Source organism: Anser anser (assembly GCF_964211835.1).
Source record: "Anser anser genome assembly, chromosome: 12".
NCBI lineage: Eukaryota > Metazoa > Chordata > Aves > Anseriformes > Anatidae > Anser > Anser anser.
In genome coordinates, this window is record NC_139733.1 from 8,533,260 (window position 1) to 8,545,845 (window position 12,586).

Sequence of the window (12,586 nt, forward strand, 5' to 3'; positions counted from 1 at the left end):
GATGGCATCTCTGCTTTGAGCAGGAAAGAGGTTTTCTGGCCAGCTTCAAAGTCCCTGCCTCCGCGGTTTGTCTCGTGTGAAATCACCATTTTTTTTCCTGACTTCTTGTTGACTCAGAGCAAGCATCGACCCTAGATACAGCTTCATTCACATCCCGGCTGGGGAAGCAGCTTGTGTGGGGCATGTGCTGCCAGCAGCCAGGGCCATCCCTGTCCTGCCTCGTCCTGTGCTGTGGAAGAGCAGCCACTACCCCTGGGGCTCATGCCACAGCATTGGGATGAGGATGCTGATGGCCTGGGCTTGGCGCTCTTGTGGCCTTGACAGCATGAAATTCCCTTTCCTGGGAGGTGCCAGGCTGTTCCTGGCTGAGAAGGAGCTGGTCTCCCCAACCTTGGAGAGACCGTGGCCGGGGAGGAAGAAGGGAGCTTCGTGGCCACTGGTGCGTAGGAGCACCACGGGTGCTTTCCCGTGGCATCCACCCTTTAGATCCGATTGCTGTCCCTGTTCCTCTCTGAGGAGCCTTTCCAAAGGCAGCTCCTGGAAGGAGAGCAACCTGCAAGGGCCTGCCCTCCCGTGCACGCGAAGCACGTGGACGTCACCGATGCCCTGCAGCCTGAAGTCTGCCGCGGTGCTGCTCGGCAGCTGGTGGTACTCTGGGTGGGCATTTTCATCCCCCAGCATCTTCCCCGAAGGGAGCAGAAGTTGCCTTGCTCTCCCAGCAGCTTCGGAAACCTCAGACCTGCAGCCTTGTAAAGGCTTACCCAGCCTTGCAAAACTGTCACAGAGATGTATCTGCTCAGGCACAAAGATCTGCTCCCCCATTGCCTTTGCAGCAAGGATTAATGATCATGGAGAAAGGCGGGGATGTCTCACACGGCTGTCCAAGGGGGAGAGAGAGCAGAAATGGCTTGCCTTGGGCAAAGAGGGAAAGTAAAATACTACAGTGCTTTTCTGTCAGATCTCTTTATCGACTCTATCCGTATGCATGTTCTCCCCTGAATGTATTTATAGAGCATCCCAGAGGATGCAGTCAGCTCAAAAGACTTCCTTGTCAGGCGTTTGAGGTGGCTCCAGCTCTCTTGGGCAGCAACACAGTCCCAAACCTTTGGGCCTTACCTCCTTGCCAGCTCGTCAATTAATTCAGAGCTGAGATGGCTCTGCCTCGCTGCAATTATTTTAGCAGAGGCCTAATGAGTTTTTCCTGGGCTGGTTCTTCTCCGTACCCCTCTGAGCCAGTCTTTGCCAGATGTGCTGGCCTCGAGAAACAGTGAAATGAACCTGAACAAACGTGAAACCGCTTCTTAGAAATCCTGCTCCTTCCCAGCAAGGCAGGCTGGCCCACTTTCCGTGGCTGTGAAGCTCCCGCTTTGAAACCTGCAGAGCCGCGAGATAACAGACTTGAAAGCAACGGCATTTTTATGGCCAGAAAAGGTACGGCTGCACTATGACTAACTTGCGCTTTTTGGATTCCGGTTAGGTATAAAACGGTAGGAGAAAGCCGGCAGCGTGCCTTTGCAGTGAGCTGGAGCGCAGGCGGCTCTCGAGGCTGCGGGGCTGCAGGGCCGGGGGGTGGCCGGGTCGGGAGGAAGCCGCAGCAGGGGGCCTTGCTCCTTGGGTCCTGCTGCCGTGCCCCAGGTGATGCTGCCTCCGGGCTTGGGGCTGCATCGTCGCCCCCTCCTCGTGGTGGTGTCCGGCGGTGGGGTCACGGGTAGGCACCTGGAGGCTCGCTCCCTCGTGCGATGCAGGGTTGCTGGCAGCCGCTGCAGGTGCTTGCTCCTGCAGGGGGTCCCACCACCAAATGTCCCTCGGGGTTGCTTCTTTCGGCAGGGCTGTGTCCAGCCCTGGGGCAGGACGAGGGCTTCTCCACGGGCTTCCCCTGCCTGCTGCCGTGGGGCTGCAGTGCTGCTTGCAGCCCGCCTGAGAAGGAAGGTCGGGGATCACAGGCTTTTGGAGCATGCTAGGCAGCCCCCAGCGCCAGGACTCCTTTTGTCCTGTTGCTTTTCCAGCACGTGGCAGCTTGTTGCAGCCCCTGCTGGAGCCCAACCAGGAGAGCCTGGGGTCTTTGACAGAACCGAGTGTCTGGCGTCTCTCCTCTTTGCCCATGCATGGGAACAGGATGGCTTTCTCCTGCTGCCAGGCCGCAGCGGGCAGAAGAGGTGGCAGCACCCCACAGACTGGCTCGGGGCACTGTCGCCCTCCCTGTGTTGTCCTCTCACCACCTCTTCTGACACATCCGACTTTGGTGAGCAGTGTGGGGAGCCTGTGAGCAGGCAAGCACCTTACAAGTGTCACCTTGGGCAGTGCCATGGCAGTGTCCTGCCTTTGCACCCCAACCCATCCAGCGTTTGCATTTCCTGGGCGCTTTGGTGCTCTGGTGAGCGTGGGGAGGTGGGGGTTCGTGCCAGCCTCGGTCAGGTGCATTTCTGCTGGGTTTGTTGGGAGTTGTGCGCTTCCTTAGGGGGGTGCCCTAGGTACAGCTTTTGGGACAGAGGAGAGCATGGATTGGGCTCCTGTGGCCACTTTCTCCAAAACTTACCTCTGAGAAAGCAGCAAAAAACTGAGCTCGGTCTCTTGGGCTGTGAGCAGAGGGGCAGCAGAGAAGGGTCTCACAGGCTCCCAGGACTGATTTTTCGGCAGATTGTACGCTTGTTGTCAGGTACTCGCTCCGTCCTGTGTTACCAGCTTGTCTTCTGCTAGGGTGAGGAATGACAGTGACCACCGGGGGACAAAGGAGGGGACAGAGCCGAGTGCAGCAGGGGGAGCAGTCGGGCAACCGAGCTCGTCCCCAAGCTGGCTGCTCATTGCTGCGGTCGCTTGTGGACGGGGCACGTGCCTGCGTCACCGGCCTCCTGAAAACTGCTGCCCCCTCCTTCCTGTGCACCGTCAGCCAGAGGATCTCATAGCATACTCAGAGGTGGTACTGTCCATTCCTGCAGTCTCTGGAGTGGATCCCAAGGCAGAAGTGGTGCTTGGTGTTGCCAGAAGGCCAGGGGGAGGCATTTAAGGCGGCTGGGAGGGAGGTCAGACGTGGTGCACAGGCCATGGGCTTCCAGGTGAAACCCACCCAGTGGGTGCCAAGGCTTCCAGGTGAAACCCAAACCGAGGTCCCTGTGCAGCTGGGGAGCACGTGAGAGTGGTCCTGCCCGCAGCCACGTGCAGGCTCGGCGTGTTTGCCCGCGGGCTCTGTTCCAGCTGTGCTGAGCAGGGAGGCACCGCAGGAGCTGCGGGCTCACTCCCGTGGCGGACGCTTGTCGCTTTCTCCCTGGCCGGGTACTCTCAGCTGAGATTTATTTCTGCCAGGAGCTGATGGCAGCTTCTTCACACGCTGAAAGGTGGATATCCATCATCTGCTCTGGCCAGCTGCTCTGCTGCTCGTGCCACGCAGATTCACAGTTTGGAGTGAGATCCGTCTGGTGGTATGATAGCCAGGCTGTGAGCTAGGAGAAGCTTAGCGAGAGGTCAGTGTTGGAGACGGATTTTTTTCTGGTATTTCTCTGCTGGCCAGCTCGGGAGGTGAGCCTGCGTGGCTGCAGGAACTGCCCGCTGCATCCCTGCTGCTTTGTATCGCGCCCGTAGGAGCTCTGGAGAGCTGCAGGAAGGGAGCAGGCTCTTGGAAGGGCAAAGTCAGACTGGGCTCTGTCCTTGCCTCATCGCTCCCGTTTCATCTGATTGATCTGCACAGTCAAAGCCGTGATCCTGAGCTGGCAGAGGAGAAGCATCCAGACTGCAGGGGCCGCCAAAGCAGCTGCTGCCCTCCCTCCCTGCTGCATGTGGCTGCTGAAAAACCTGGCTTTGGGGACATGGGGCATGTGAGCCTGCTCCCCGCTGCCTGCTCACAGGCCCCAGCACCACAGCGCTCCAGACCACGGTTATGGATCCGGCTGGCCGAGGAGGAGGAGGTGGAGGAGGAAAAGCAGGGCCGCAGTGGGGAGGCAGGCACCCACCCTCCTCCCCTCCCCTCCAACTCCAGGCAGTGGGGTGGAAGGGCTGTCAGCTCACCCAGATGCCAAAATAGTGCTGTATCTGTGGTTATTTATTTTATTATCACCTCTGGGCGTGGCAGAGGCAAGAGACTGGGGTCACCATCCTGTCCCAGGTCGGAATTTCCCCCCAGTGGCTGCCAGCTGAGCTGTCCAGGCTGGGGTGCCCGTGTTCTGCACCCACCCTAGGCTGCGCGGAGCAGACCCAGCCCATCAGCACGGCTGTTGCTGCGTTGCCTCCCCTGGTGTCTCCTGCACTCTGCCTCTGCCTGGGCTTCCAGCACCTGCCTCCCCTGTCTTTGTGCATTTTGCTCTCGGCCAGCGGCACTGCCTGCGTTGGGGATGTCCTGGGGGGAACCATGAACACGGTGGGCAGCTCTGGGGCTGTTAGCCAAGCTCTCCAGCACGAGTCCTTGCTGCACTGGAGCTTGTCAGGGTCACCAGCTCTTTGCTGTTGGCCTCTCTGGACTGTCAGCTTTTTGGGAAGAGGTGCAAGATCTTGGACGCAGCTCCTGGCTCCGAACGCAGCTCTCCTGGAGCCTTGCAGGGAAATGTCTCTCTCTTTTGTTTACAGAGGCTGATAAAAATCCAGAAAGGAGCTTGTCCTGAGTGCTGGCTTGCTGTTAAAACACCAGTCCTAAAAAAGGAGACATCTGTTGCTGGGGCAAGGGCAGGAGCAGTTGGAGCAGTGGCCATGGGTGAACGTCCTGCTGCCGAGAGCCTGCGGGCGGTTCCTGGCACCAACGTGCAGCTCGTGCACGGAGCAGGAGCTGGAGCAGCCTTTCTCCACTGCTGTCTGCACCCGCCTGATAACACAGGGGAGCCTCCAGCCTGGGAGATGCACCTTCCACCATCCGATTTGCCACGACGCTGTGCTGGGGATGGGTTGGTGGACATCGTGTTCACCTTCCTGCTCAGCAAATCAGGCCAGAAACTGCTCGATCTTCTTCTTTGGTGGCATCCCTTGCCTTCTAAATGAGGCGGCTGGGAAGGCCCCATCAGGGGGGAGGGAAGGACTTGTTTCACTCACCATGGCATGTCTGGGAGGCAGGCAGCCTGCCTTCGGGCTCTGCTCTGCACTGCCAGTGTCTGGGCCTCTGCAGGTTCAGCAAGGTGAAGTCCCTAACCTCCTAAACTTTCTCTTTCTCGACGTTCTCCTCTGTGAAGGGGTGTCGTGAGGCTGACTTCAGCTCGTCGGGGAATATCTTCCATAAAGCCTTGGAGCGGGGGGTGTTGCAGAAGGTGAAGGTTGTTCCAGGAGGTGGGAGAGGACAGGAGGTTATTTATTCCATTGTGCCGCTTCCTTCACGGGGGCATGAACATGGCACGTGTCCTGAGTGTGACCAACAAGCTGTGGAAAAGCAGCTGGAGATGCTCGCCTCTTCCAGAGAGCTTGTGGAGCTGAGGAGGAAGGGGCTGAGGTTCAGAGGGGACGGCGCAGGCCTCGGCTCCAGAGATGGAGCCCTCCCGTGGCTGTGGGCACCAGCCAGGCATGTGCTTGTGCTTCTGTAACATCTCTGGGGCCTTGGTTTTTTTCCCCACAAGGGTTTCACCAGAGGACCTGTCAGCATATGGACACGAGGAAGAGGGTTGGAAATGGCAGACCGGGACTGTTCCTGCTGTGGAAGGAAGGGCAAACACGCAAGGGAGTGGCGGCCCAGGAGATGGAGTCAGGAATCCGCGGGGGTCGGGGCCACGACAGGAATATCCACGTGAGTTGGGAGCCCTCAAGGCTCTCAGCTGTGAGTTGGCTGGGGCCGATCTCTCACCACAAGAAACAAGCTGCTGTTAGGTGTCTCGCAGCCGGTGTGTCGCTGTGCCCTGGGGTCTGTTCTCCCCGGGAGCGGCCTAACGAACACCCGTGGTTCAGAGGGGCTCTTTGCACCGCGTGGTGCCCCCCGTAGCGGACTCCCTGGCTGAGGGATGTGTGTGAGACATCTCAGGTGGTGAGTCCTTTCCTGACGAGGCAGTGGAACGCCCTGCCTTGACAAGAGGCAGATAAATTGCCACAGCTGCTGCTCCTGGCCGCCTCGCCAAGGCAACAGAGCAGGCAAAGCGATTTAGCACTGCTCCAGTCATCTGTGATGGCAGAGATCATCGCGTCGACCTCTCCTTCGGCTTTGTGATTAATGCTGAAAAAGCATCCTCTGAGGGCTGGGAGGCGAGCGCTGGCCCCTGGGGAGCCGCGCTCCGAAGCAGAGGCAGCCCTGCAGCTGTGGTCCTCGCCTCCCGTGGTCTCACCCCCCTCACACACGGCTGGCGGGCTGCACAGGGCGATGAAGGTAATGGGAAGAGGAATCCAGGGCGGGTTCGTCAAGTGAAGAGAGGTTATGTGGGCTTACACAGATTTCTTGTCATATAATGAAAACGCAGGATTTGATCTTTCAAGTGGTTAAAGCCAAAGTCCCACGTGAAAGTGATGGGGGAGAAGGGGCAGGTAGGAAGGGATGCGGGCCGGGCAGCTGGGGTTTGTGGTTAGAGGAGTGTGAGAGCAGGAAAGAGAGCTCCAAGGAGAGACAGTTCCAAGGGTTTCACTCACCCGTCACAAGTACAACAGCAAGACAGAATTTGGTGGCATTGAGTTTTAAGGAGTAGAAAAAAAAATTTGTTTCTAATGCAAAGTTTGCTTCACTTCTGAAACTCTCTGCTCAGGGCTAATTGCTACCAAATAACCATGACACTAGGATGACCCAAACCTCATGAATTATGTGTGTCATAATCCTTCTCCTCCTTCTGTGGGTGAGGTTCCCATGGTTGGGGGCACAGAAATATGTCCCTGGAAGCACAGGGACGGGCACACGGAGCGTGCCAGGGTAGGCTGCAGCTGTGTCTCCGCAAGTGGAGGGTGCTGCTGGCTGTGCTGCGGGGTTTCTCCCGCAGGTGCTGCAGGAGCTGTGAGGAGGAGTCTGCAGATCTGGAGGAGAGAAGGGTCACGATCACTGCACCCATCCTGCAGAGGAGTGCTTGTGGCTCCGTGGCAGCTTCCAGCGGTGACCGGCATCCCTGGGAGGCCCTGTGAGCTGGCTCCGTACCCACAAACCCACACGGGATCAATTCCGTGCCTCGCAGCTTGGCCACGCTGACAGCAGCCACTTCCCAGTTCCTCGGGCCAGGAGCCGCCAGTGTTTGGGCCCCAGGAGGCGCCGGGCGGGCGAGGTGTAAATTACATGGCGGGCTGCCTCTGCCGAGGTGAAAATGAAAAATTCTCCCATTGCTCGAGCCGGGAGTTTCGCAGCTCCCACGGTCCAAATGCTCTTCCCATCACCGCTGCGGAGAGGCGCGGGGGCTGGTTGTCGCCTGCCTGTCCCAGAACCGGGAGGGCATCGTTTTTCCTGCTGATGGAAATGGCTTTTCTTGGTCGCAATGTCACCTGTTTCTGCAACACCTCACAGCCTGAAGAACTTGCAAGGGGAGAGAGGAAAGCAGAGCCGTACCCACGCTGGGACCGGGCTGGCGATATCCCAGCAAGGAGCAATGTTCTGGTGAGGAGCAACGTCACAGGATCACAGAGTGGTTAAGGTTGGAAGGGACCCCGGGAGGCCACCTGGTGCCCTGCTCCAGCAGGGCCACCCAGCGCACGCTGCCCAGGACCACGTTCGGGAAGCTGCTGTCTGGCTCCAAGAAGAGGGACTCACGGCCTCTCTGGGCAACCTGGGCCGCTGCTCCGTCCCCCACACGGTACACCAGCACGTGCTGACGTTCAGAGAGAACCTCCTGTGGTCCGGTTTGTGCCCGCTGCCGCTCGCCCTGTCCCTGGGCATCGCTGCCAAGAGCCTGGCTCCATCCTCCCGGCACCCTCCCCTTGGGTGATTTGGGACACGGACGAGATCCCCCAGGAGATGTCCTGTCGAGGAGCGCTGCCCACGGCCCCTGCGCTGCGGGCCGGGCCCCGTGGTGCTGGGAGCTGCGTGGTCCCGGTGGCAGAGCCCGCCGGCACTTTCTAGCACTCGCGGTCTAAGATAAGCCGGGATGACACACCGCGCGTGGAGCGTGTGAGGAGAGGAGGAGGATGTGGCACACAGCACGCCGTCCCTGCCGCGCTAGCTGGTGGCTCGGTTTCAGCGTGCTGAGCTCGAGGTCTAATTTTAGTGGCTGATTTTAGGGCCCTTCAGCTCCAGGCGGTTTTGCTGTTTCTGTACATCCCTGGGCCCCGGCCCGGCGGGGCAGGTACCCCAGGGGGCAGAGGCGAGCGGGATGGTGCTGGAGCAGCTCAGGCGAGCACTGCGGCTCCCCCACCAGCCTGGTGCCCAGCCCGGGGATTTGTTGTCCCTGTGCCCAGCCCGTGGCCTGTCTGTTGAGCTGACAGCCCTCTTGTCCGCTCTGCTTGTCTCACTGGCTGCCTTTTGCACCAGCTGCAAGAGGAATGTCAGCCGGCAGAGCCGATGCCTTCACAGCTGCTGGGGAGAGGCAGGTTTGTGCCACAAACAAACCCGCAGTGCCCAGCGTCCTCCCCTGGGGGTTCCTTGGCGCAGGGGCTGGTGAGCAGCTCCTCACCACGGCCCGGGATGGGACAGGAACCCGTCCCACCCTGGGCGCTGCGGTGGGAAGGGTGAGCTTACAGACAGCGCTGCGTGACCTTGAGGAGAGGCCAGTCCCCTGCTCTGCCCTACTTGCTCCGGTCCTGCTGTCCTCGCTAGAAGCCTGCCCCGATGCTGTGAGTGTCTCGCTGTTCGCATCTTGCTGAGCTCCTCCACCTGTGCAAGAACGGATTTGATCTGGCTCGAGGGCTCTGCCGTGCAGATTCCACATCCACCTTGCTGCTCCATCTGTTGGCTTCGCCGCAGTCAGCTGAGGGGCTTCCTTCTCGCCTCCAAAGTGTGTTATTGCCTGTTGAGCTTCTGCGTTGTTTTGCCATGTAGTTGAGTCTTTCCTAACCCGCTGCCTGCTCACGCCTTCACCTTTGGACTCGGAGTGCTGGCTGCCGCCTTGCTTCTCCTCTGGGACGTTTGTTGAGGGCGGCCGTGCACCCCCAGGCCCTGCGAGGGGCTGGGATGCTCTGGGAAGCAGTGCAGCAGCAGGGGCTGGCAGCGCTACTCTGGATCACAACTTGATTTGCAAAGGCATAAATTAGGCAGCTGGGAAAGCAGTGAGCTCATCCCCACCCGCGCACGGTGGCGGGGGCAGAGTGCTGGCGATGTCCCCTGGCTGGTGGCTGGCCCCAGATCTCCGCAGCATGATGTAGGTGCCGGGGCCTGGCCCTAGGAGATGGGAAGCTGACTGTCCCCGTGGCACCCTCGTTCTCACTCCATCCTGCAAGCCCGGGCTGCCGCAGGTCACGCAGTGGATGGCTCTGTGGATGTCCCCGCAGGTCACACAGCACGGATGGCTCTGTGGATGTCCCCACTGCTCGGTGTGTTGCTCTCCTCATTTCCACCCCATGCGGTGCTGGCACAGGCATCGTGCAGCCCCCGTGCTGGTGCTGCCGTCCCTCCGAGGCACTGCACTGATGGCCTCCGGGTCCTGCTCCGCTGCCACCCAACACGGGCGGTGATCTCCGTTCGCTTCAGCATTGTCCCACTGATGTGGTTCCCTGCCATTGCTTTTGGCTGCAGGGCACCGGCGTCCTCCTCTCCTCAGGCAGCCTGGCAGCCCTGCCCTAGCACTGCAGAGCATCCTCACCTCTCTCCCGGACCTCTCATAAGCAGCTGTGCGCCAGGATTCCTGCACTTCAAGTGCGTGGCAGGGACAGTGGTTGTGCCTGAAGGGCATCCCTGCTCTTGCTGTGCAACTGGGAGGGCAGTGACAGCAGCCTAGGTGAACTGTAGGGAAAGGCTGTGCACCAGATCCCAAAGTGTGCTTTGGGATGTCAGCTTGGGATGTCCTGATGCCTGCCCACTGCCCTGAGGTTTTAGGTCTGTTGGAAAATGAATTCAGGGAAAGTCTCCTTGCTCTGAGTTCTTTTGAATTGTTCCCGTCTGCATTAAGGGGGGCGGGGGGCAGCTGGATGCATCCAAAAAACCTGTGAATCTTGGAGATATCCGTCTCGGGTATGTGTTGCAGTTACCTAAAATAGCACAACAAGCTGAAGTTGGGCTTGTGGTTGGTGGAGCAAGGGGCAGAGCGGCACGGAGGATTCTTGCCTGGCTTGTTGCTTAAAAAGCAGGAGTGAGATGAGCCGCCCCTGCTCCGCTGCTAAAAACAGCCTGGCTTGCTTTTATTTAACCCGGTGTTGGTCTGCCTGTGTTTGCGTTTCACCTGCCTGCAAGTGGGAGCTCTGGGCTCGGGGGGTGGGATGCCAGCCCACGCTGCTGGCGTCGGTAGCGCATCCTCCTCCTGGGGGCACAGTGAAATGGGGGTTCCGCGGCACTCCGCAGGGCCCCTGGCTCCCGAAATAAAGGTCCTGGGTGTCCTGAGGAGGGGAAAGGCAGAGAAAAAGAGCAAATATGAAAGGGATGCTCTCGCTTCTCACCCAGCGTGAGGCAGCCTGCCCTCTGCCACAGGGCAGCATGGAGCCTGGCAGGAGGCTGGGTTGCAGGGAGGGTGAGGCAGAGGAGGAGGGAGGCTGAAATGCCACGGCTTTGTCTCCAACTCCCCCTGCCCTCATGCTCCTGAAAGGAGCTGCTTGAGCTGACGGTTCTGGATTATATTAATTAGCAGAGAAGCGCTCCGCCTGCTGTAGGTCCGTGCCGAGAGGCGGGGATGGGATGTGGCAGGGGACGGGATGTGGCAGGGTCTGCCCGAGGCAGCTGCGGGCGCCCCAAAACCCCCCGATACGCTTGCCCCCTGGGCCTGTGCCCTAGCCCCACTTCAGCCTGCGGCGGTGGGTCTGGGGCAAGCCAGATTGCCGCCGCTGCCAAAACCACCTCGAAGCCCTGGGGGGGCCGTGGGGGGCAGCGAGAGCCCTGGCTCCTGCCCGTTGTGGAGGTCGGGCCCAAAGGGAGTTCGCTGAGACTGGGGTTGGGCTGGGTGAGCCGAGTCTGATGCCCGGGCTGCCTCTGTCTTTCAGGAGAGGAAGCTGTGCGCCCACCCCCGGCTCGAGATCTACAAGGAAGACCGCATCTATTTTGTGTGTCCCCTTGCCCGCCAAGGAGACTTCTACGTGCCCGAGATGAAGGAGCTGGAGAGGAAGAGCAGGGCAGTGGCAGCTGAGGCCGAAGACGCGCAGACGGACATCACAGGTACCGTGGCTCGTGTCTTCCTGCGGCTGGCAGCAGCCCGCCTGAGGCGGGGGTCCCAGCGCCCCGATGCTCTCGTGGCGCAGGAGGAAGCAGGGGCTGCGCCGCGTCCTCCCAGTGCCTGCCCAGGGCTCGGCAAACCTCTTCCCGTCACCTGGACCGACGTGGCAGAGCTTGACCTAACCCTGGGGGGGCACGCCGTGCCTTGGGGAGCACGCGGTCCCGCCCGTGGCAGGGGTCAGAGCTGCTCTCGGCGCGGCCGCAGGGCCGGCGCCAGTCCGCAGTTGTGAAAGCAGAGCTGGGTACCGAAGCTTTTGGTTGCAGCTGGGCTTGTTTTTCTCCTTGTCACATACATCTTTCTTGAGCTCATCTTCATCTGTTACATGTTGGGATTGTGAAGAACTTAAATACCAGGTTTCTGTAGCTGGTGGCGGAGTTGCCCGCTAGCATCTGCTTGGAGAGATCTGTTGGAGCCTGAGTGTATTTATACAGGAAGGGACCACAATCGCTGTAGGCGCGGAACAGCAGTGCTATAGTAACCCGAAATGCTAGCTGCCGCGGTCGGCCCACGTGCTCACATGGCTGCGAGATGCGGAGCCGTGCGATGGCTGCGGCAGGCGGGCGGGGAGGGCTCCTGCCCTCGGCGGGCTCCGCTGGGCCCCCACGCGTGCCTAACGGGCATGAAAAAAACATGACCGCGTGCGGCGGCCGGAGCACGCCTCGCTACCTCGGGGGCGGTTTGGTAATTTTTTTACACGTCTTTGGTTTTGGATCACTTTAATTCTTAATCGCGTTCGCCGTAAAAGCAAGCCTGGGAATTGCTTTCCGAGAGCTCTGTCCATTTAGCACTGAAATTAAGAGCCTAATTGGAGCGGCTTCGCAGCGCTTCGAGTCCTGGTATTTTCAGGGCACTCGCCCTGCTCTCCGCCGTTCTATCCGCGGTGTGGCTGCGGTGACTGCTCTGCGTGACAGCCCAGCTTTGCCACGTCCCCAAACGTGCCACGTCCTCCCAGCACCTGCCCGCAGCCCTGTGCCAGGCTGGCTGTATGGTGGGGTCACGGCTGCACGTGTGACGACGCGTGTCCCGCTGCACAGCGCAGTGCTGAGCCCTTGGCTTGCTCCCTAGCCAGCACTGAGCCCACAGGTGCTCCTCGGGGTTTGCAGCCCCCTTGCTGCACACCCTCGGCAGAACCGATGCGTCCAAAAGTTCCTTGAGGTGTGCGGCTCCTGCGATCGCCCTTTCTTCACGTTTGGGCTCATCCTGCAAAGTGCTGGGTGCCTCTGGCTTGGGGCAAAAGCAGTGACTGTTAACGCACGTGGCGAATGAGCCAGGCAGCGTGGCCGCCTCTGCAGCAGCTCTGTCCCTTCTTTGCCATCATCAGGGTCATCGGAAAGACGGGGAGCATTTTTTGATGGCAGCTGATGGCTCTCCAGGGGCCAGTGTCAATCACGATTAGTTGTTTTCTACTTAATTATTTTCTGAGGCTTTAG

General features: G+C 59.9%; 1 protein-coding gene across 6 annotated transcripts in view; it reads left to right on the forward strand.

Annotated features, from left to right (window-relative positions):
* TEX264 (testis expressed 264, ER-phagy receptor) overlaps positions 1-12,586 on the forward strand; it is a 28,188-nt gene that overhangs the window by 11,991 nt on the left and 3,611 nt on the right. For all 6 annotated transcript variants that reach the window (XM_083795422.1, XM_083795424.1, XM_083795425.1 and 3 more), the window contains one exon: positions 10,927-11,098. In XM_083795422.1, the coding sequence (XP_083651548.1) occupies positions 10,927-11,098 (172 nt within the window). The remainder of the gene's footprint in view (positions 1-10,926; positions 11,099-12,586) is intronic.